General features: G+C 35.8%; 2 protein-coding genes across 11 annotated transcripts in view; one reads left to right on the top strand and one right to left on the bottom strand.

The window, feature by feature from the left end:
• GPR155 (G protein-coupled receptor 155) overlaps positions 1-18,187 on the top strand; it is a 40,279-nt gene extending 22,092 nt beyond the window's left edge. For 4 of the 7 annotated variants that reach the window (XM_086358899.1, XM_086358910.1, XM_086358931.1 and 1 more), the window contains 8 exons: positions 63-153; positions 1,218-1,428; positions 5,158-5,262; positions 7,473-7,609; positions 9,104-9,199; positions 11,718-11,782; positions 13,004-13,141; positions 16,242-18,187. In XM_086358899.1, the coding sequence (XP_086215025.1) occupies positions 63-153; positions 1,218-1,428; positions 5,158-5,262; positions 7,473-7,609; positions 9,104-9,199; positions 11,718-11,782; positions 13,004-13,141; positions 16,242-16,533 (1,135 nt within the window). In that variant the 3' untranslated portion in view covers positions 16,534-18,187. Of the gene's footprint in view, positions 1-62; positions 154-1,217; positions 1,429-5,157; positions 5,263-7,472; positions 7,610-9,103; positions 9,200-11,717; positions 11,783-13,003; positions 13,142-13,640; positions 14,653-16,241 lie in introns of those variants that run through there. The other 3 variants (XM_086358955.1, XM_086358942.1, XM_086358952.1) reach the window with 1 other exon arrangement.
• A 190-nt stretch (positions 18,188-18,377) lies between these two features.
• The window catches only part of SCRN3 (secernin 3), a 36,802-nt gene continuing 30,544 nt past the window's right edge, over positions 18,378-24,635 (bottom strand). For all 4 annotated transcript variants that reach the window (XM_086359011.1, XM_086359026.1, XM_086359034.1 and 1 more), the window contains one exon: positions 18,378-23,844. In XM_086359011.1, the coding sequence (XP_086215137.1) occupies positions 23,674-23,844 (171 nt within the window). In that variant the 3' untranslated portion in view covers positions 18,378-23,673. The remainder of the gene's footprint in view (positions 23,845-24,635) is intronic.

Below are 24,635 nucleotides of genomic sequence, written 5' to 3'. Positions count from 1 at the left end.
CATACACAGTTACTATTCATCTCTCTCTCTCTGTCTTTCTCTCTAAACTCTCATTATTATAGGATTCCTGCTCTCCTTGTTGGTGTTCTTTTGGTAACTGGAAAACATAATGGAGAAAGCATTGACTCAGCCTTCTTTTATGGAAAAGAGCAGGTGAGAAGAGTTTATTGACAGTTCTGTTCTTGAGAATGTCTCTTTTTAGCTGCTTAATGTGTTTTGCTATACTTACATTGAAATTAATTTTGAAAATTTATTCCAACTTATTGCTTATCACACTGGTGATCCTATGTCACTTTGTTAACTTACACCTCAAAATGTGATAAATATTTTTACATGTCTATAAAAAAGAAAATGAAATTAAAAAACAAAAATGATTTTACATACCTAAGCCTGTTTTGGGGCTTCACTGGTGGCTCAGATAGTAAAGAATCTCCCTGCAATGCAGGAGACCTAGGTTCGATCCCTGGGTCAGAAAGATTCCCCTGGAGTAGGGAATGGCAACCCACTCCAGTATTCTTGCCTGGAGAATTCCATGGACATTGGAACCTGATGGGCTACAGTCCATGGACTCACAAAGAATCAGACATGACTGAGCAACTAACACATATGTCTTTTTAAGCTGAAAATTATAAGTATTAGCTGTAATTACTTATCTTTAGTGTTATCACCATATAAGGTCTCTAGTTAAAGTACACTTGAGCTATGTGTTACAGCAAACAAAAACTCTGATGTGAAGGAAAAGTCTATAAGTGCTCAGACAGTAAAGAATCTCCCTGCAGTGCGGGAGACCCAGGTTTGATCCCTAGGTCAGGAAGATCCCCTGGAGAAGAGAATGGCTACCCACTCTAGTATTCTTGCTGGAAGAATTTCACGGACAGAGGAGCCTGGCAGGCTGCAGTTCGTGGGATCACAAAGAGTCAAACACAACTGAGCAACTATCACTTTGACTTACTTTAGATTACTAGTAACAAGGACATGATACATAATGAAAAGAACAGCTAGACATCGCATTTGATTAGAGACAAACCCTAATTTCTCTGTAAGTACTTTACATTCCTCCCATACTCTTCCTCTTTTTTAAGAACCACTGTTATAGAGCATTTATAGCTACTGAGATAATGCATTTTCCACCAAAAAAAGTGCCCTTAAGTCATCTACTAAGATTATCAAGCTGGGATTGTGAAAAGTGGCCTAACGTCTCTCTGCAACATTGACAGATGATCATCACAGCAGTTACCCTGTTCTGCAGCATTGTGATAGCTGGCATATCACTCATGTGTATGAACCGCACCTCCCAAGCAGGACGCTATGAAGGTTTCGACCAGTCTCAGGACCGCAAAGCAGCAGAGCCAGGAAACACTGCTTTCGAGGACAGTCCAGTGCCAGTAAATGAACCCGAATCTTTTACAAGTTCTGTCCCAGAAACAAGTATGATCCTTAAATATAAAGAAACTTTTATATGCCTATATAGCATGTACTCTAAATGTTTTGTGTAAGGGAACTTCCTTGAATTATCTTCAATATCACAAGTATTTGTAAAATGGGGAACTTGAATCATAGTCAATAATAGAAAGAGCTTACAAGTTCATTTATTAGATTCTTGTTTATAAATCTTTTATGAGGATAATCTTCTGTGAGAATAAGTCTAATCCTCAGACTTCTTTGGGCCTGAGAGTTTAGAGAAGAGTAACAACTTCGGGAAGGCTCTTTCTAGGAAACAAAACATCTATGTTTATTAACAACAATGCATCAAGTAAGCACCATCAATAAAATGAACTAAAGAGGCTTAATTGAAGCAGGGCTAATGGTAAAAGTTAGGAGCTGGCATACTGCAGTCTGCCACCTGTTTATGGCCCCAAACCTAAGAATAGCTTCTATGTTTTTAAAGGGTTGAAGAAAAAATTTTAAAAGACAAATATTTTATGACACTTGAAAGTTATATGAAATTCAAATTTGTGTCCATCACATGTTATTGAAACACAGACATGCTCATTTACTTCTGTATTGTCTGTGGATGTTTTCATGCTGTATTGGCAGAGTTGAGTCATTCAACAGACACCCAGTGGACTGCAAAGCCTAAAATGTTTATTTATAGTGAACATATGTCCCTGTGTGAAAATATGACCCTAACTAGTGACATTTTTAATGTGCTAACAGTTGTATGGGGTTTGCCTTAATTCATGAAGGGAATTCAGCAATGGAGCTTGCATTTTGGATTCATTGGTGCATGCAGAGATTTCATAGACATCGACCGTTGTGCCGGGAAATGTAAACAATGGCCTCTATTTTGTTTAGAGAGTTTGTAGAGTAGAGCGATACCTGATCTTAAAACTATTAGTTGTAAATAGCGATAAGTAGAGAAGAAAGAGAAAAAAGAAAAGGTTTAAAATTCATTTTAACTGTCTTAAAAGGAAGAGGATCCCATAAATCTCACTGCTTATATTGCCTGCCTCCCTCCCTCCCATCTTTCATCATCCCAAACTGGAAGGAGATAGGACCGGGGGTAGAAACAGGGATATGGAACCAGCCTGCCTAGGTTCAAGTCTGACTCTAGAACTTTATTATTTGGTCATAGGCAAGTTTCCCGTGCCTTGGTTTCTATATCTGATGCTGATAACACCTGCTACACAGGACTGTGGGGTCCCACTACATAGGGCTGTGTTTGGCCAACAAGTGATTTACATCAACCCTGCTTCAATCAGGCCTCCTTTAGTTCATTTTACTGATGGTGTTCACTAATTTCTTTGTTAGATCCTTTGTGATTATAGCATCAGAATTTCATTCTTTTGAGTCCTCTTGATATTTTCCATTTGAAAATGGAAATTTAAGGATTATGTGTATGTGTTCACTAAAATTTTAAAAGCCATTTCTCTGACATCTAGAGTACTTTTCTGAACATGCCCAGCATCCTTTCCTTCCTTGCATTCTTTGTGGACTCTAAACGTTTATCCTATAAATCAATCTACTGTATGTTTTCAGATAGGTTGTAAAGACCATTCAGCACTCTCTAAGTCTTCTTCTCCTGCGAGTGTTTTAGAACTGTCCACCAAAGCCCTGAGAACGTGTGCAGAGATTCCTACACTAAGTGTCTTAACCCCAGAGACTTTTGCTGCTGTCTTTACTGTCCTTTAAAAATAGCAAATAAACAGTATCATAGATATTCTTTAAACCCTGTCATCATCACCTCCAGCAGGATAACTAGCTGGCACCTTTTGTATAAATAAGTAGAGAATCAGAAGACAGTTATGGCTTATCTCAATAGAAAACCTTCTGTGATGTTTATACCTCTCCTCTTACCTCACTGCTTTATAATTGCTTTTTAAATTATCAGTATAACCCACTAGACTATAAGTGCTGTGACTGACTTGCCCACCATTGTAGCCTCAGCACCTAGCATGGTGTCAGGTTTCCTATATATGTTTAGTAATATTTGTTAGATGAATGGATAGATGGATGGGCTGATAAGCTATGACGTGATTTTCTGAAGCTGCCTGAAAATCGCTAAGGCAAAGTTCTTGTTTATTTGCCTATTCACCCATGTTCCTAGGAAAAGGGTTTTTAAACCTGTCTGGTTATTTTCCTTCCCTACGGTCTGCTCTTTTCTGCTTTGCTAATAGTATTAATACATAGCACATTAGATGTCCAGCCTGGCCTCCCCTAATCTCAGAATCCAAAATAGTTCACTCCTCTCTGCCCCTCGCTACACATTTGTCAGAGACATGTGACTTGCTTATAAGTATGGAATTATAATTGAAAGGAAAATTAACCTACTTTAATATGAGATCAAAGGTTCAGTTAATAAAAGAGAAGGCAATATCATCTCTCTTATATGTGGAATCTTTGCGGGGTGGGGAAAGCTCATAGATACTGAGAACAGGATTGATAGTTGCCAGAGGTGGGGAGTAGAGCATAGGAGAAATGCTCTATGAAGGAGGTCAAAGGGTAGAATGAAAAGATAATAAATAAGTGTGGTGTATTACTGAGCAACAAACACACACACACACACACACATAAATAAGAAGGCTCATGTTTGAAGGGGAAAACTGCTATATGTGTATGTTCCCTACACATATGTCCTTGGAATGGGCTGGCTTTATATCTGTTTTGTTAACAATTTATCTTAGTGGATTTAAGCCTTCAAGTTCTGAAGATAAGAGGCAGAGCCAGATGTTTTCTTTTCTTTTTCAATTATTCTGTGGCATCATTATCTTAAATTTAGAAAGACATTTGTAATAGTTTTATTATAGATGATTGTTTTTATACTTTGAAATCTTTTTTTTATTTTTAATGACACTACTGAAAAATTAGAGCGTATTATCAGTGAACGTTTCAGCCTATGAATTAAGCTTTTTAGTACATTAAGCTCTAATACAGTTTATCACTGAAGTTATTCTATTACAATCCATATCAAGGAGCACCGTGTCCATGTCTGAGTGTGATGTTTTAAAGGACACTATGCAATTCTCTGAATATACAGAGTAAAATTACAGCTCTATGGTAGGTGTCTCAGTGTGACTTCTATAAACCAATCTACCTAAAAACCAGCAAGAGAGTTTCAGCAGCATATATCTAAAAATAAAAAATACAATTGCTTTTACTGCATCTTCTAAACTGGTAGAAGACATGTTCTTGAAAGAAGTGAGTTTTGAGCTAAACTTAGAAGAGGGTTTGGATGAATTCTGTGTCAAACTAGAATTCATCCAAGGAGTAGTGAAATCAAAGCTGTATTTTAGGAAAGTGGTCAAATTCTTATTTCCCAAAACACACTGGAAACTAATAACATAGCATGGATAAAAACGTCTTCCTTAAAAAAATTTAATTAATTACGGGAATTCCCTGGTGTTCCAAAAAAGATACCAGCTGGAGAACAAACAAAAACATTTTCTTTGTCTTATACAAAGAAGAGGCAGTATGTAAAGGGGCTGATCCTTTGTCTGACACTCCTTAAATGTTAATTTATACATAAGCACATTTAAATACTTTTTGATAGTTACCCATACATTGAGGCTGTATGGAAAATCTCTGTGTGTATATAAATGAATTCGGGGATTTGTGTTTTTTTTTGGGGGGGGGGGTTGTTTTATTTGGCATCTCTTTACATTGTCCATTTTTTTGTGATTGGACTCTCCCATCACAACCTATATTTTATCTATATAGGTTGCTGCTCCTGCTCTATGGGAAATGGTGAATTATGCTGCCCATCCACGGAGCCAGTAGCAGACATAACCACCAGTGGGTCTGTGACTCCTTCATTTGAGAAAAGTAAGTGCCTCTAGGCTATAAGGATGAGCCTAAGGAACAAACGATTTTTTAATCTTATGCCTTAAAAGAACTCTACATAGAATTTCTGTTTGAGAATATTCTCATAAGATGGAAGAAAGTGCAAATAATACAATAATTGTGCACAGATAGGGTATTTATTATTTTTTTTATTTGCATGGAAATTCTCCAGTAAATTTAACCCGAGTAGTAATTCCAAGAAGTTTGCCCTAAGGATCATTATTTTCTCTTTGGCATCTCATTTTAGAAGCTGAGACTTTTCCCCACTCCATTCCCCCAGGGCCAAGACTAATTAGTTAGTGCTTAATTACATTTTGAATCCATATGCTTTAAAATATGCCCTTTCTTAAAAAATAATAAAAATCTTTAAAAGTAATAACCTTTTGACGTATAGACTAATAAGCAGACTGAATCACATTTATGGTCTGAATTTCAAATTATTTAAAACAACTGAATATATGTAAATTGCAATGTACCTTCAGTCAATTATGCCTATTTTTAAAAATCAAAGTAGAGAGAGAAAGCCCACAAAGTCCTCTTTATGATGGAGCATGTCAGCTGTTTTGCTGCCAAATGTTTTTATATTTTAAAAATGTTGCAAATATAATAAGAAATGATGCATGCTAATCACTTAGCACAGTGAGTAATGTACAAACGAAATGCTTATTAAACGTGGAAGCAGGGACTTCCCTGGTGACCTAGTGGTTAGAATTCTGGCCATTCCCTATGGTGGCCCAGGTTCAATCCCTGGTTGGGGAAGATCCCACAAGCTGTGCAGTGCGGCCAAAAATAAATAAATAAAAACTTAAAGATAAGCATAGTAGCAGCAGCAGTTGTTGTATTATTGTTCGGGCAGATATTGAGCCTTCACTTACATTCAGCAGGAAACCTCTCTTGGTATCCAGTTACAGGTGTTTCAAGTTACTTGTGTGCCCCTTTTCTAAAGCTAATATTTCTTTACATCAGAATTCCCAAGGCTTTACTCCTTACTTTTTCCTTCCTACACAATATACCTAATAGTAAGGTCCATTGACAAATTCAACATGTGATTTGACTCATCAACCCCAGGTGGAGGGTTTTTTCCCCCCAGAATCCTGTTACAATTTGCTTATATCATTTCTCCATTAATATGCTGATTCCTGAAAAAACCTTTTTAATATAGGAACTTCTTAGATTTTCTGATCATATTTTATGAAAACAAATATTGCAATATGTAAAAATGCAGATAAAAGATAGTAAAATGGGTTTTATGCATTTTTATCATATTTGTACATAATATTTTAAGACCAAGTTTATTATATACACGGCTAGAATTTTTCAACACCAAGATATACACAAATAACTGTTATAAAACAGGATCATACTATATAAACAGTTCGGCAGCCTACTTTCTTTTTGCTATTAACCTTTATTTTGTGTGAACTTTCATCCAGGCTATTACTATTATGTCATACTATGTTTAATGCTTGTATGTTCTTTTCTAAAAAGAGGCTTTAGGAAATACAGTTTTTGTAAGCTTGAAGGTAAGAGCTGTAAAATGGTGTTTTTTAAGCCCTGACTTTTTGTAATAGACTGTATGTTAGACTAGCATCTGTTTTGTAAAAATGTTTTCTCCTACTTTTGATGCCATTGATATAGGGGAGCTGAGGTAAGAGGATAAAGGTTTCTTGTGAAAGGCTTCTCACTTCTCTTTTTGGCCAAAGAAAAGTCATGCTTATGATTTGGACTTGCTTCCATATGCAAACAGAACAAAGTGTAAAATATTTTTTATTTGGTTCCTTAAAGATCTTTTCTAAGCAAATTCTAAACTTTTTATGAAAGGCAAGTGGTAAATTTGCTTTGCTATTAGCCAATATAGGATATTCATACCAAGAGGTAGATTCTTTAACAGGAGAAACTTGTTTTTACATTAGCCTTAAAAATTTGTGTGCGCATGTGTGTGTGTTACACTGTCAAATAATGTAGAAGGGAACTATTGCATGTATTTGTATTTTTTGGATAAAAACACTCTACAAGTAGAACTCTCCTAAAACAACACGAAGGAGCCTTCTTTAGACTTCATCTAAAATAATATACTGATTCTGAGCTGAGAATGTGCATATGTAGTGGTTTGCTTAGGAAGTCATTATGAATTTAAAATGCATTCAAATAAAAAGCTCTGATTACAAATTGTTGTGCTTACTGTTTTATAGATGAACATTGTGTGAGTCGCTGTAACTCCCAGAGCTGCATATTAGCCCAGGAAGAAGAGCAGTATCTACACAGTGGAGACCAGCAACTGACTCGACATGTGTTGCTGTGTTTACTTCTCATTATTGGCCTGTTTGCTGTAAATGTTTCTTTTGATTTTGTTTGGGAGCCATTTCTTTAAATGTTTGACAAAGGTTTTTTCCAGGCATCTGGGAGAAACTTGGTTGCTCCTTCCCAGGGGAGTTGCAGCACTAGCATCTCCTAATCGTGAGCTAATGTTTTGGGAGGAAGAAGAATGAGTAATTCACATCACTCTGTTGCTTAAGTGCTTCAGTAACTCATTTTGCTTTGAATACTTACTCATCCTATGCTCTGAACCTAGAATTTGGAGTAAAACCAGTTATGTCTGTGATGTATACAAGGCTACTTAGTCCTAAGTTATTCCTTGACTGACTTCAGTAGATAAATGTCTACATGGTCTCTCAGAAGACAGTCCTCAGACAAATAAACTTTTAAAAATAATTTTACATTATGAAAATAATACAAGGACTTCATACAATGGATACCATAGAGAAAAGAGGAAAAATATCCATCATACTATTACCTTCTCTTTTTTAATATAGTTTTCATGGTTCTAATAATACATACAGATTTATGTCCTGCTTTGTGACTTATATCAAACATTTTCATGTTGCTGCAAAAGTGTTCTAATTGTTACTTTAAATAGCTCCTCAATAAACTATAGAGGATATGCATTACAATTCACTCAATCATTTTCTTATGGATTGTTCCTAGATTTTTAGAATTCACTAATAAACATCTCAATGCAGTATATTTCCTTATCATAGATTCTCAAAAGTTGGAAAACCTGGATTAAATAGCATAAATATTTTTGTGTCTTTGGATACATTCTATTAAGTTGTTTTCCAAAGGAGTAGTATAGGTTTGTAAAGTACTCTCACCAACATTGACTATTACAGATTTTTTACTTGATAATTTTATAAGTGAAATATAGCACTTCATTTTAAAATGCATTTCTTTGATTATCAAAGCATTTTTAAAAATTAGTTCTACAAAGTCTTCTTTTGTGAATTACTAGTTATTATATAATTCTTTGTGATGGTTCAAGTATAACTAGCCTAGTGATAGGCAATGGACCATGTAACCTATGAAGAAACTCTCTTACACTTTACACACTGCAATGCTTGTTACATAGAATCATATCAGCCAGCACCATTTTAGCTGCTGTTTAAGAACAAAAATCAAAAATTAAGAAATGGTGCCAAGAATTGCTGCTCGGTGATGTGATTGTTTTCACTGTGTAAAACTAATTTTAAAATCAGACCTGTCTTAGGCTAGTTGAAGTCCTGATGTATTATGTAAGCTTCTGTATTATGGCTCATGTCTTCTTTCTTCAAATCTGATCAGAATAGATGCTGTTTGAATGACACCTGTCAAGAAGAGAGGTTTAAACCTCGTTTGAAAGACAAAGCCTCTGTATTCTCTTGGTGTTTTTCCCTTTAGTCCTTTTCTTCCTAATTATTAAGTAGATAAATTATTGTACTATGTTCTGGATAGAGAGATATGATCAGCTTGCTTCATTTTAAAGTCCTATTTTCTCCTTCCTTTACAGAATCTTTCCAGTTGTTTATGGTGGCTATTCAACCAAGAGCCTGGGAGACTATATGTTGAATTACAGTTTTTCTGTGCTGTGTTTAACTTTGGCCAGGTATTTATTTACTGAGAACGTTGAGGAGTTTCTGTTTTCCTGGATGGTTTGATTAGGAGGTGGTAGTACGGATGTTGTTGTTTTCTTCTAAATCAAAAGGATTTCGTTTGTTTGCCAGCTGCTGGTATGCGTGACAGCTGACAGCTGCTGCCTATCTCCTAGTAGAGATGAATTATTATATTGGTTAAAGTCATCAGAATGCACACTGAGTGTTTCAGTCAGAAATACCAAATAGTTTTTTGCTTTGGTTTTGAGATAAAGGATGGTAATTTAAGCAGGGACAAGATGTTCCAAGTTCTTTTTAAACTTCATTGTAGCCTTAAGAAGTTACTTTGGGAAAATGACTTAACTTCTTTGAGCCTTTAGTTTAGTCACTTATTTAAATGCACAACATTTCATTTACATTTTGTTGTTTCTTGAACTATAGGTACTTATATTCTCTTTTAAAAAATCATGCGGCATATAAATAAAATTTGACCAAGGATAGTAGATACGATTCCCTCAGAGTGTACCATATGCCAAACATTTTAAGCATTTTACATTAATTATTTCATTTAAACATCACAATAATATCTGTGAAGTAGACTCTTACCCCCTAGTTTAAAAATTAGAAATTAAAATTCCATTGAAGATTTAAGAATAAATGAAGGTGTCCTTGGTGGTGTAGTGGTTGAGAATATGCCTGCCAGTGCAGGGGACACGGGTTTGATCCCTGGTCCGGGAAGATCCCACATACATCAGGGCAGCTAAGCCCACATGCCCTAGAGCTTGGGCTCTGTGAGAAGAAAAACCACTGCAATGAGAAGCCCTAGAACCACAGAGTAGAACTACAGCCCTAGAACTACAGAGTAGCCCCTGCTCACCACAGTTAGAGAAAGCCTCTGTGTAGCAAAGAACACCCAGAGCAGCCAAATATAAATAAATAAATAAATATTTAAAAAAAGAATAAATGATATTTTGCATACTGGGAAAATATTTTCATGTGAAAACTAGACATTTTTATTCCACTTCAATCCCTTGCTTTTTAATTAGAAAATATTAGTCCCCAGATTAAGTATCAGGTTGAAAAAATACAGTACTTGAAATCACTGGGTTTGCTTATTAAACCTGAAATAATTGGCCATATGACTTAGTTAACATGTATTAGTATATAACATGCATATTTAGACAGACGAGTGACCTATCCATTTATTATAGTCAGACATGAGCATGCCAAGGACTCCTTGATGTCCACCTCACTGTGGTACTATTTACAGTCTGAACTATAAAATACTAGGTTGAAAAATCATAGTCTTACTCAGTATCTTGCATTCAGAAAGCCCACTCCAAGCTGAGCCATTCCAGGACTGGGACTCACAGAGCTTCACAAACAGAAGCTACTGCCAGGAATGTTGCGTTTGAAATGCGGCCCCCACAACTTATGGTTGAAGTGCTTCAAAGAAGGGAGAGAGATACAAAACCTGCTCCCATTCCATTTTCCTCCTGGGGAGGTGTGGTAGTAGGATCATTCCTTTCTGGTAGTGTATAATGTGAAGTGCAGACAGACAGATTCTTCATGTCACTGCATTCTTCATCTCGCCCACACCAACCTGCACGAGGATCCTTACCCTGCTGTGCCTGACAGATGGCAGTTCCCAGCCTCCCAACTTCCCAGGCAGTCCTGATCGTCCTGCTGTGTGGCTAATAGCTGGTGCTAGTTTGCCTCATTATGCCCAAATTCTTCAAACTCTTTGCCTAAGCAGTAGCCAATTTCATTTCACATAAATTTTGTTCAGTTACTTCATTTTAATCAGACACTATAGCACTTGTTAATTCTATTGTCTCTGAAGTTTTAACAGAAAAATAATAAAGAAGTACTTAAGCATAATGGGAGATATTTTCTTTTCTTTTCAGAAAGGGGCAGAAAGATCCACAGCCCTTAAATGTTTTCATTTTTCTCCAGTAAGCTAGCTTGCTAGTGTGGTTGCCCAGGACTCATACCACCCATCATAATTAGCAGGAAAGATGATTGGGAAGAGGCAGCCAAATACCATAAAACCATCCCTCAGTATCCGAAGGGGATTGGCACCAGGACACACCCTTAGGTACCAAAATCCATGGATGCTCAAGTCCCTCATATAAAATGGCATAGTATTCGCATACAACCTATGTACATCCTCCCATTTACTTTAAATCATCTCTAAGTTACTTATAACACCTAATACAATGTAGTGCTATGTAAATAGTTGTCAGTACACAGCAAATTCAACTTTTGCTCTCTGGAAATTTGTGGAACTTTTTTCCCCAAATATTTTTGACCCACAGTAGGTTGAACCCATAGATGCAGAACCTGTGGATATAGAGAGTCAACTGTACCTGCCATCAGGCACTGAACTTTATAGAGTCTGCCTGTGTGTTCTATTTAAAATGTTGCTCTAATCACCAGAGGTTTACTTCCCCAAGCACTAAAGTTTTTCATTTCTGTCTTAAACTTTTATTGTAGAGCTCATAAAATAATAACCTTTTTTTCCTTCCATAGGGGTTTATTTCCTTTGGCATCTTTGGATTGGACAAACATTTAATCATCCTACCTTTCAAAAGAAGGTAATTTTAGTTTTGAAATAAAGCTATAACTGTAAAGGTAATGACAAAGCCATTTATTAAGATACTTAAATGTTTAATTAAGCCTTTAGAAACTTCTAGGAGACTACAGAATGGTTAACCTAAGCACCATAGAAAGGTTTTCTGTTGATTCACATATTTGTTATATATAACTGCAGGGAAAATGTCAGAAGAGCTGTCAATAATCCAACATTGTAATTTGCATTTTAATAGGAATTGATGAAAACTGACTTCTGTCTATGCCATTAACTATATAAAATAAAATGAAACTTGAAAATGTATTTGCAAATGGAAATAAGAGGCGGTATGCTCCCAAAGGTCTATATTTGGTTGTCTTTCTCCTTTGACAACAGGATTTTTCTATCACACTGACAATTTATAGAAAACTCAAGTTTTCTTCTTTTTAAATTTCATTCTTTAAAACTGGCTTGGTGAAGAGTTTCTTGAATTCAGGTCAGGAATTTCTTTGTGAAAAATAATGAAGTGGGAACACTTCACCTTCGTGGTAGGAGGAAGTGGGGATGGGGGAGAAATTTTGTTCTTCCTTGTTTGTTTTCAAAGTCAAAATTAATAGAAACTAGAAGTGCTAGTGGAATTTATCTTATAGGCTATATAAAAGTGCCCAGTAAATGGTTCCTCTTCTTCTCCTTTTTTCCATCATCATTATTGAAATGTAGCTGCTAGGGTTGGTCACAATGCTTTGAAGAAAGAAGAAGGCGTAATAGGAAAGTCACTGCGCTTAGTCATTAGTTTCATGATGTGGATCATTTAAGAGAGTCAACAGATCTGCTGTCTGGGTTGGCAAAAGAGAATTGTTCTTTATATCCCATTATTTGTCTCTCTGGTAAATTAAAATTTAAATTAAATTAAATCGCTTGATCGCTGTATATTATTTTTGCATTTTAAAACTACAGAATGTAGAATAAGGAACTTCATTTTTTGGTAGATCCTGAAATAGTTCAAACATGTCTAGAGGGTTTATAAAATGTTCAAGTCTTCTGCCCAAGCCTGCTCTGAACAGGAAACTAAATGCAGGTTAAATATATTTCTGCTTCAGAGACTAAGATGTCTGGGTGTTGTAAATGACAGCTGTGGTGAATGATAGCTTTGGAACAGCCATATTGACGGAGTGATAAGCAAGAAGGAGCTCTCTCAGGGCTTTTCTTTCCTAAAAAATTTCATCCTAAAATTTTTGGTTTTCAGACTTGAATTCCTATGGAACAGTAAAGAAACAGCAGAAAATAAGGATTCTTCTGTTCCTGAGGAAATAAAAATGACCTGTCAACAATTTATCCATTATCACCGTGACCTCTGTATCCAAAACATTGTGAAGGAAAGAAGGTAAGTACAGGTTCTAGATAATTATATATTAGATGATTAATTTTGGTTTGTGATAGGCTAACATGCTTGTAACTAACTTTGTTATTTTCAATAACACATATACACATAAAAGTTAAAATAGCTATAGGTCAGTTTATAGTTTAAGAAACAGCATTTATAAAAGCCATATAACTTTAATTTTTACATTTTTAAATGCCATTTATGATTTCCATATAAAATATGGAAACTTTAGAATGAACCAAAATATAGCAGAATATTAACATTCAGTTCATGCTGGCCATTAATATCTCTCACAAAACTTTGAATTTTGTATTTAGAAGTGATTTTATATTCCCTATCTCCTAAGGATATGCTAGTAATATGCTACTTCATATTACTAATGATATTATCAAGAAAGTAAAGTGAAATTTCTGTCTTTTAATTAATTCTGCTGCTTATTTTTTGACCTCAAGTCCTACTCTTTAGTCTTTGACATCATATTTATTCTTCTAATCCTCAGGCATGGAGTATACAGCAGGAAAGAATAAGCAAATGTTCTAGTGCCAATATATTTGGTTGTCGAAAAACAGGAAAAGAACAGAACATGATATAAAGAAGCAAATACTTTTTTTTCTGTAACTGAAAAGTTGAAAATCTATGAAAATTACCATTCAGGATAATTTATTTACATATATTATGCCACTATATTTCATTAGAACCAGAAGGTATCCTGATTCTGCTAGTAGAAAGGGAATTCACTGGGTGGAGACCAACACTAAAACTCAGTCCCTGGATCTGTCACTTTGTGGGAGATTACTAGCTGTGTGACATTGGGCAAGTTCAGTTCTCCAAACCTTAATTCTCTTCCTCTTTAAAATATCTAGCTCTTGGGGGTTGTTTGCATTAGATAACAAAATCTATGTAATGGGCCTAGCCTAGTTTCTGGGAATGGTAAGCTATGAAGAAAAATGAGTTTCCCACCCCTAAAGGGCCAAACACAATGATTTCAAAGTACAATCTATGGATAGTTTCAACAATTTAAAATTGCTTTGTCAAATTAAGAGAGGGAACTCTGTGTTAGCTCCACCAGGCCCACTCTGACTGCTGACTGTTAGGAAGCATAGCTCTTGCCATTTGCAGGGCTGCCAGGCTGCCTCCGTCCCAGATGGTGAACGGGCACAGGCTGGCTCCAGTCCTCTGTCACTCTGCACAACTTCCTAGACTGCAGTTGTACTGCCTGATCAGTCCTCAGAAGCAAATATGAAGCAGCTGGTGTCCGGATTAGAAGGTGTAGGGCTATATATTTAAAATCAACAAGCAGGAAGAAGGCTCAGACTTGGGATGTAATATTCAGGCTTTTGTTCAAAGTGATGTTTGTCATTGCAAAGCATAAATTAAGATATCCTATTACTAAGTAAAATACTGATGTTACAATAATATTTATGTACTTGAGAAATTGTTTCATGTGTATTAACTTTTTAATTTTTATATGAAATGCTAATTTATATTCATGATTAAATGTTTTAAAAGTTTTTGTCACCTGTTTCTCATTTCATCTTGATTTTTCAGCCACTGTTTTCCTATTGTCAAGCACTTTAGGTTTTACAGCTTGACTAATGCTTGTGGACAGATTCATGTATTTGCATTAGGAAGACAAAATTTAAATAATTAAGAAGTAGGTTTATAATTTAAAAATTAAAAATAATCTGAGAAATCTTATGGAAATTCCTCCAAAAATTAAAAATAGAACTGCCATATGATCCAGCAATTCCACTTCTGTGTATTTACCCCCCCAAAATTAAAAACACTAATTAGAAAAGGAATGTGCACTCCTTTGTCCACTGCTGTATTATTTACAATAGCCAAGATATTAAAAAAAAACAACAAACAAACCTGTGTCCCTCAGTAGAATTGATAAAGAAGATATTGTGTGTGTGTGTGAATATATATAGTGTATACATATATATACACAATAGAATATAACCCAGCCACAAAAGAAGAATGAAATCTTGCCATTGTGACAACATGGAGGGCATTATGCAAAGTGAAATAAGTCAGATAGAGAAAGATAAATACTGTTTGATTTCACTTATATGTGGAAACTAAAAAAACAAAACAGATGAGCAAGCATTACAAAACAACAGAGTCATAGATACAGACAACAAACAAGTGGTTGCCAGAGGGGAGAAGGGTGAAGGGAGGAAAGTAGGTGAGGGAGATTAAGAAGTACAAACTCCCAGTTGCAAAATAAATGAATCACAGGGATGAAATGTACAGTGTGGGGAATAGAGTCAACAACTATGAAAAAAACTCTTATATTTATAGCAAGACAGATCTCACTTATCCTTTCCCTGCTTCATAAGGCAACAAATTCCTATCATATCAATAAGATTATTTTGCTCAGGACATGAAGGCTATTTGTGGGCACTGTGATAAGCAGAAAATATTAAGGTTTGATTTGAGTAACTTAGTAAAAATTGTCACTTTTTGCTGCTGCTGCTGCTGCTAAGTCGCTTCAGTCGTGTCCGACTCTGTGTGACCCCATAGACGGCAGCCCACCAGGCTCCTCAGTCCCTGGGATTCTCCAGGCAAGAACACTGGAGTGGGTTGCCATTTCCTTCTCCAATGCATGAAAGTGAAAAGTGAGAGTGAAGTCGCTCAGTCGTGTCTGACTCTTAGCAACCCCATGGACTGTAGCCTTCCAGGTTCCTCCATCCATGGGAGAACTTTCAAAAATATTATTTAATGTTCCTGAAACAATTATGTATTTTAACTAAGAGTATAACTTATAAAATATGTAATAGGTATCTACAGAACTCATCTGATCATAAAAGACCATCTACTATAAAAAGAATATTTCTCTGTTGATGCAGTTACATTATCTAAGTCATTAAGTGTTTCTGTTTTCACAAGCATGGCATATTTTGTTTTCCTCTGGTAGATCTTTCTAGGGTTAGGCGATTTAACAAACCCTTTATATTCAGAATAGTTTCATCCCTGTCACCTCTTAACTATCATGCTGTCTTTCCCTGTCTCCTGTTTTTCCTGGCTTGTCTTCCATCATGCAGTTCTGATACCAGATTTACAGAACACATGGGTGAATCATTCCTTTGACATACAGGTGTGGTACAAAGACTTCTGCCGGGACCTTCTGTGGCTGTGACTTGGTGAACTGGCTCATTGAAGTTGGCCTCGCCTCTGACCGTGGGGAAGCTGTGATATACGGAGATAGACTGGTGCAAGGGGGAGTCATCCAGCATATCACCAATGAATATGAATTTCGGGATGAGTACTTGTTTTATAGATTTCTTCAGAAGAGTCCTAAACAGAGTCCTCCCACTATTAATGCGGACATTCCCCAGCAGGAAAGATACAAAGAAATTGAGCATTCATCCCCATCCCCTAAGACCTAAGTTATGAAGGAGACAAGCCCACATGGAGTCATACTTTAGCCTCAGATCTGTTACTTATTAGCTGTGGGACCTTTGGCAAATCACCACGTTTCTGAGCCTCAGTTGCCTCTCTGTAAAAATTGACATGTTCCCTCTCCATGCTAATATTCTGTGATTTTACGTGTATGTGTAACACACAGAAAACTGACTTAGAAAAAAGAGAACCAAATCAAAATTTAAAGTTCTGATAATGAATATAGTAATTACTATAATTATGTCAACATTTTAAAACATTGCTTCTTCAACTGTGTGCTATAATTTCAAAATCAACATCCAATTTACTATTCTTTTAAATTGCCAAATTTGGCAGGTGTGCTGCTGGGGGGATATGGTCCTTAAATTATGACCATTTTGCACTTATTGATAGCATTTCCTAAAAGAAGTTTAATGATTGTAATGAGAGGCCTTCTTATTCTATTTTTCCCCTTTCCTCGGCAAATAGTACTCATTAAAAACTAGAAGCACTTTTTTTTTAAGGTTCATCTTCTCTTGCTTTGCTATCCAAAATAGTAATCTGTGCCATTAGGAGGGGAATAAAAACCTCCATAAATATTATTATCTCTAAAATCCATCAACAGAAGTGTAGTCTAATCTTTAACTTTTGTACTAAAAATAATAATTTGAGCAGATGCATTTAAATTTGCCAACAAAATTATTGCCATGTGAAATATCATTTCTGGTGTTTGCACAAAGCATCTCAGAGCAGAAGGATAACCCTATACCTTTTCCCTGCAGTTAAAAAGAAGAGAAACTATGTAATTCAAGTCAAGATTTTTAAATTCTTTACCTAACATCCTACTGTTACATATACAATTTAGTTTTAAATATCCATGTATAAAAATTTATACATGTGAAAATTATTAAATGTTGCCCTCAGATAAGCTTTACCTTCGGTCAATTAAAGAGACATCTATTCGCATGACCTTTGAACCTCTACTTAACTGCTAGGTGTCAGTACTGGTTTAACTTATTGAAAACTGTTTCAAATATTTATTTGTCTCATACTTTTTAGTGTCATATGTAAAGGCCATTTAGAAAATAATTTATAGGGTTAAATCACTGCCTTTTTAATGCAACAAAATGTAACAACAACAAAAAAAAACCCTGCATGGAAGCCTAGGGTATTTAACGAGTAAATTACACATTAATGTGTAGTATTAATCTATACCAATTTTAAGTTTAATAAGGGAATGGGGTTTTCAGCAGAACTGTCTTGCTACGTAACTTTTTTTTTTAATGACTACATAATAACTCTCAGAATGCTCAGGAGTAAGGATAAAGCCTCACTGCTGTACCAGGAGACTTAGAGTGATAGCAATAAAGATACTAATTCATATGCATGCAAGCAACACAAACTCAAGCGGGGAATTTGTTTTGCTTGTGAACAAGTCATATTACACATGTTATTTGCATGAAGGGAATTGGAAGCATCTTTTTCCATGGAAGCACTAAAAGAAAACCCTGACTCAGAAAGATCTGCAGTTTCAGATAATGGAAGTTTTTAAGAGATGTTTTTAGAATTAAGGATATGCTAGTTTTATTAAATAAAAATATTTGTAACTTTTACTTGCTCACTGACAGCAAGTTTCTCAATAAAATACCTATTTTAACTTGCTTTGCCAGTGTCTTTTCTTTGAGTAATCCAAATAATGCAGAAGCCATCAGAGAGGTCTTTTCTATAGATTCTCAATGTTTCCTTAAGCAGATCTCTTGAGGCTGACTATCCTTCATGACCCAATGGGACCTGTGCACAGGACCTTGCCCAAGGATGCACTCAATAAGCACCTTTTATTCATGAGTCAGTATGACATTAAAGTCCTCACATATTTATTTTTTTCATAATTTTTAATATGTAGGGTCACAGCTGGAAAACTTATCCAATACAATTTTGATTAAAAGCTGCCACTTTTATACTAATCTTCAGCATGATCAGTTGTTCTTTTCTGTTATCAATGTGTAATTCCATGCCTAACTTGTGTTTAAATTTCAGTATTTTTTAGAATAAGGTTAAATGCGCTTGTCATTTTAAGAATAATAATTAATGATCAGTAAACTACTAAAAACACAAAAATAATGTAAAAGTATTATGTCACATTTGCTATGCAGCAGAATACAGCTTAGTTTTGCCCCATCATACCTCATATCATGTATAATATTAAATTAGATCACTAAACTAGATGGTCAGGTGATTGAGTTATGGTTGGAAACAAGATCAGAAATATCACCGTTTTTCAGGAAAAGACAGGATAATAAATTTCTCCAATTATTATGATAAAAGCCTAAAAGAGAAAACATTCACTCCGCAAAACCTGTTTTAGAGCAAAATTACAAATAGGAACTAGATTTCCAAAATTCTAGGTGGCATAATTATTTCTATGGTAAATATTTTCATTAAAAATTAATATATAAATTGATGTTTTCATCAAAGATCGAACTCGCTTTCTCTAAAATACTCATTTATTAGATTATTCCCTTGGTTTATTATGTAATGGTAAATAATAAACCACATAAGGACTGACCAAAAAAGCACTTAATTTGAGCTACTATATTTTTTACTCTTAAGAAACCCATGAAATTTAAGAAAACCTTAAATTTTCTAAAATATACCACAAGGCATTAATTACCCACTCAAGGACCAAAGCCCAAATACCATTTCAGATTTATAAAGTCTCCCAAAATGTTTTATAAATTAATTGGCTATTTTATAAACATTAATAATTCTTGTCTTTATTTGGGGAGTTATTATTCCCGTTTGATTATGAAAAAAGGGAACAGATTGACCTCAACCTTAATAAAAGGCTATCTTATCTTCCAAGTTATACAGCTGGATTGTCTAGCTAACATTCTCAACTTTACAAGCAGAAAAGAGGGCTGTGTAAATTTTTTCCATCAGTCCTCAAATGTTAATTTAACAGATGTTTATTGAGCATCTACCTTGTGCCAGACATAATGTTGAATACTAAGTACACAACAGTGGGGGAAAATTGTGAGAGAGAGAGGTGTTAAACATTTAATCACACTTGTGATCAGGCTCTCATGTGGCTCTGAAAGTGTGTATCAAGAGACCCAACCTTGTGTGGGGAAACTTCCTAAGGAAATCATGCTTCAGCAGAACTCTCTATTAAAGAGCACATGAAATGAATGATGCAGGCAGAGGGTGTAGTCATGATGAGGGGACTGGGCACATTCAAGGAACTGAAAGAGCAGAATAGAAACTTAAAAAAAAAACCCATGACAAATGCATAAATAAGATAGACGGGAGCAGAATCTTGTTGATAGTTGGTAAGGATTGGGACTTGTCTCAGTGACTGTTTTAAAAGAGTTTTAGATTCAGTAAGAAAATTAACAACTTGATTTCTAAAAATGAGCAGAAGATCTGAACAGATATCTCACCAAAGAAGATACAGAGATGGCAAATAAGCATATTAAAAGGTGCTTTGCATCATATGTCATTAGGGAAATACAAATTAAAACAATGAGATACTACTATGCAGATGGTGACTGCAGCCATGAAATTAAAAGAAACTTACTCCTTGGAAGGAAAGTTATGACCAACCTAGATAGCATATTCAAAAGCAAAGACATTACTTTGCCAACAAAGGTCCGTCTAGTCAAGGCTATGGTTTTTCCTGTGGTCATGTATGGATGTGAGAGTTGGACTGTGAAGAAGGCTGAGCACCAAAGAATTGATGCTTTTGAACTGTGGTGTTGGAGAACACTCTTGAGAGTCCCTTGGACTGCAAAGAGATCCAACCAGTCCATTCTGAAGGAGATCAGCCCTGGGATTTCTTTGGAAGGAATGATGCTAAAGCTGAAACTCTAGTACTTTGGCCACCTCATGCGAAGAGTTGACTCATTGGAAAAGACCCTGATCTGGGAGGGATTGGGGGCAGGAAGAGAAGGGGACGACAGAGGATGAGATGGCTGGATGGCATCACCGACTCGATGGACGTGAGTTTGAGCGAACTCCGGGAGTTGGTGATGGGCGTGCTGTGATTCATGGGGTCGCAAAGAGTCGGACACGACTGAGCAACTGAAGTGAACTGACATACCTATTAGTATGGCCCAAATCCAGAACACTGACAACATCAAATGTTGGCAAGGATGTGGAACAATAGCAACTCTTATTCATTGCCGGTAGGAAAGCAAAGTGATAGCAGTCACTTTAGAAGACAGTTTGGCAGTTTCTTATAAAATTAAACATACTCTTAGCATGATATCCAACACTCATGTTCCTGAGTACATACTCAAATGAGTTGAAAACATGTCTACACAAAAACCTGCACACAGATGTTTACAGCAGCTCTATTTATAATTGCCAAAACATAGAGGCAACCAAGATGCCCTTCAGTAGTGGATGTCAGCAACCAGGATAACCAGACAATGGAATATTATTCCTCACTAAAAAGAAATGAGCTATCAAGCCATGAAAAGACATAGAGGAAACTTATGTTACCAAGATATAGGGACAATCTGCAAAGGCTATATACTGTAGAATTTCACTTATATAATACTCTGGAAAAGCCAAAACTGTAAAGACAATGAAAAACGAGTGGCTGTCAGGGGTTAGGGGAAGGGACGGATGAATAGGTGGAACGCACAGGACAGAGCGATGAAACTGTTCTGTATGATACTGTAATTGTAGATACATGTCACTATACATGTGTCCAAACCCATAGGATGTACAATGAGTGAACCCTAATGTAAACTCTGGATTTGGGGTGATAATGATGTGTCAATGTAGGTTCATCAAGCATAACAAACGTAGCACTCTGGTGTGACATGTTGATGGTAGAGGGAGGGTAGAGGAACAGGGGTACATGACAACTCTGTACCTTCTGCTTACTTTTGCTTTAAACCTAAAACTGCTCTAAAAATAATCTATTTTTTTTTAATTCAGAGGGAAATTCATGACCAGATTTAAAATTTTAATAGGTCATTTTGGCTGCAGTGACCCAAGGGGCTGAAGATAAAGAGCACAAATGGGTGTAGAAGAACTTAACTGCAGTGGTCCAGGTAAGAGCCTGGTGCTAGTTTGGTCTAGCATGGTATCAAAGGAGAAAGTGAAAACATACAGGCCCTAGAGAGACAAATAAGACTCACATTTCTGTGCCTCAATAAACCACTGCACTGCTTACCCTTCATTTCCTCACATATTAAAAAAGAGAGAGGGGGCACATGAGGTTGGCTAACGTGCTTCATGACTTAAGAACCTATCCCTGAATTATATGTAAGACAAACCAGAATTAACTGAGTACTTGATAAAGTTTTCTTTTGTAATGGAAGTCCTACGTTAGACAAAAGCTCTCAGATGATTTTTAAGAGAAAATTTTAAAAAATTTCTGAGCACTCTTTAGCAATAATAGTAACACGGTATTTTACTAACAATCCTAATTGCAATGATGTGTGTGCATGCTAAGTTGCTTCATTCATATCCGACTCTTTGCAACCCTATGGACTGTAGACCCCCAGGCTCATCTGTTCATGGAATACTCAAGGCAAGAATACTGGAGTGGGTAGCCATTCACTCCCTTCTCCAGGGGATCCTCCCAACCCAGGGATTGAACCCAGGTCTCCCACACTGCAGGCAGATTCTTTACATCTGAGCTAGTGATCAATAAATATGACAGTATAATCAAATACCTAAAATAGAAATTTCTAGAAACCAATACCATGTCATTTTGAGTTGGATTTTTCTTTTGTTTATATTTGCAACTTTGAGTCTTTCTTGGTAATCTCTGTGTAACTTTAACAAAGTTTTATAATTTGGGGACAGATACTATTACTCATATATAATGCTCATAACACATTATACATTATAGCATTTTAATGTTTATAATATGTTAATATTTCTATTTCATCACCACTATCCCACTCTTTGGAAGAAAAGTTATGACCAACCTAGACAGCATATTCAAAAGCAGAGACATTACTTTGTCAACAAAGGTCCGTCTAGTCAAGGCTATGGTTTTTCCAGTGGTCATGTATGGATGTGAGAGTTGGACTAGAAGGAGGGCTGAATGTAGAAGAATTGATGCTTTTGAACTGTGGTGTTAGAGAAGACTCTTGAGAGTCCCTTGGACTGCAAGGAGATCCAACCAGTCCATCCTAAGGGAAATTGGTCCTGGGTGTTCATTGGAAGAACTGATGTTAAAGCTGAAACTCCACTATTTTGGCCACCTGATGCAAAGAGCTGACTCATTTGCAAAGACCCTGATGTTGGGAAAGATTGAAGGCAGGAGGAGAAGGGGACGACAGAGGATGAGATTGTTAGATGGCATCACTGACTCAATGGACATGAGTTTGGGTAAACTCCGGGAGTTGGTGATAGACAGGGAGGCCTGGTGTGCTGTGGTTCATGGGGTTGCAAAGAGTCAGACACGACTGAGCAACTGAATTGAACTGAACTGATCCCATTCCTGTTCCTGTTTTCCTTGAATGAACAGAAGTAAAAGATGCGAGATTTGAGACACCAAAACAGTATCTCCTAGGGTCTTGGCTTATTTCATGTCCTGATCTCCCAGAAAAGCTCTAAGTAAGGAGCATGGGTGAGAGAATGCTAGATAATTAGAGCTAAAAAGCTCACTGGTCAGCTAAGTCTTGACAAAGAGCATGTTTGAGTTTAATAAAAAATTTGCATAATTAAAACACTAATAAAACAATGTGTAAATCTAGAAAATTTTGCTAGAGCTGGCTAATACTTGCCTAAAGCACAAAAAATTTATTAGTTGAGACAATATTTTCCACTAAAAAGAAAAATTTGCTTTCTTACTGTAACTAATAAATGCATACATTATTTTAATGTTTCATGCTTTATGCAGAATTGGACATTTCATTATTGTGATTTTTTTAAGATATCATGGCTAACAAAATGTATACATCAATACCTGAAGCAACACCTGACTATCCATGATCTATATGTCCAATTCCAATCTTATTTCCTTTCTCAGTATTTCATCAAAGCTATATATAGTTTTAATAGCCATGCTATCACTTGAATGCTATTAAAGAAGAGTCAGATCTGCTCAAACTAAGTTTATATTATTTACCAAAGTAATGGATTCTAACTTTGAGGATGATTGCTGACCATTTATGTGATCACTAAGAACTAACATTTGACTTATAAATTCTAATTTCATCTTCTGTACACTGATGAAAAAGATTAACAATTTTATCCACTTGAAGATGCTTGTTTTGAAGGATTGATTCCATCTCTTTGAACAGTTCTTTCTCCAGTTTTCTCATGTTGTCCAACATTGTTTTGGCTTTTTCCTGAACAATTGAAAAATAAAAATTAGTAAATACACAGACACATATGTGCATGTGAATGCACACACACACACACACACACACACACACACGAGTCTAACCAAATTCCAAATCACCTCTACAGACAAGGTTTGTTCATTCTGGTTTCAATTTCTGGTTCAGTTCCCCTTCTATTCTTTAGACAAAGAAGGAATGAAATTCTTTGGGAAAAATCATTGTTCTAGTTTGAGTTAATCTATTAACCACAAACTATTAGTTATTCTTAGTAGAAAAGACAATAACAAATATGTAGTATTAGTCCATAAGCAAGAAACATAAAAGACAAATAACAGGTCAATTGAAATTTTTATATTAATTGTGAATAGGGAAGACTGATGAAAACTGGCTGAGCTATTTTTGTGAATTTGGATCTTCTATTTTTAAGACCAGCATTATCAGATTAAACAGGGGAATAGAATAGTAACATTCAAGGGAAAGAACAACTAAAAGAAAAGAGATTTTCTCTATGATTCCTTGTTTCAACAGGGGGTTAAAAAAGTCATGATTCTTATTGAAAGGAGCAATTTCAAGTTATTAATGAATTACCATCAGTTAGAGGGTAGGTACTGGTAGAGAATTATAAAAAGTGAGTATAATTTTGAAAATTTGAACCATTATAGAGCAGAACTCCATCATGATTCTTAACTTTGAGCTGTACTTCAATATGAAATTGTATGCAATTTTTTCCCCTCAAGAAACTCTGCATTCCATATCTGAACAAAAAATGTATTTTGTTTATAAATGGTATTAGAATA

Source organism: Bos grunniens, chromosome 2, assembly GCF_055505025.1.
Source record: "Bos grunniens cultivar Pamir isolate PY7600 chromosome 2, Bosgru_T2T1.0, whole genome shotgun sequence".
Taxonomy (NCBI): domain Eukaryota; kingdom Metazoa; phylum Chordata; class Mammalia; order Artiodactyla; family Bovidae; genus Bos; species Bos grunniens.
Note: the sequence above shows the minus strand (reverse complement) of the source record. Positions and strands in the feature narration are given on the sequence as shown.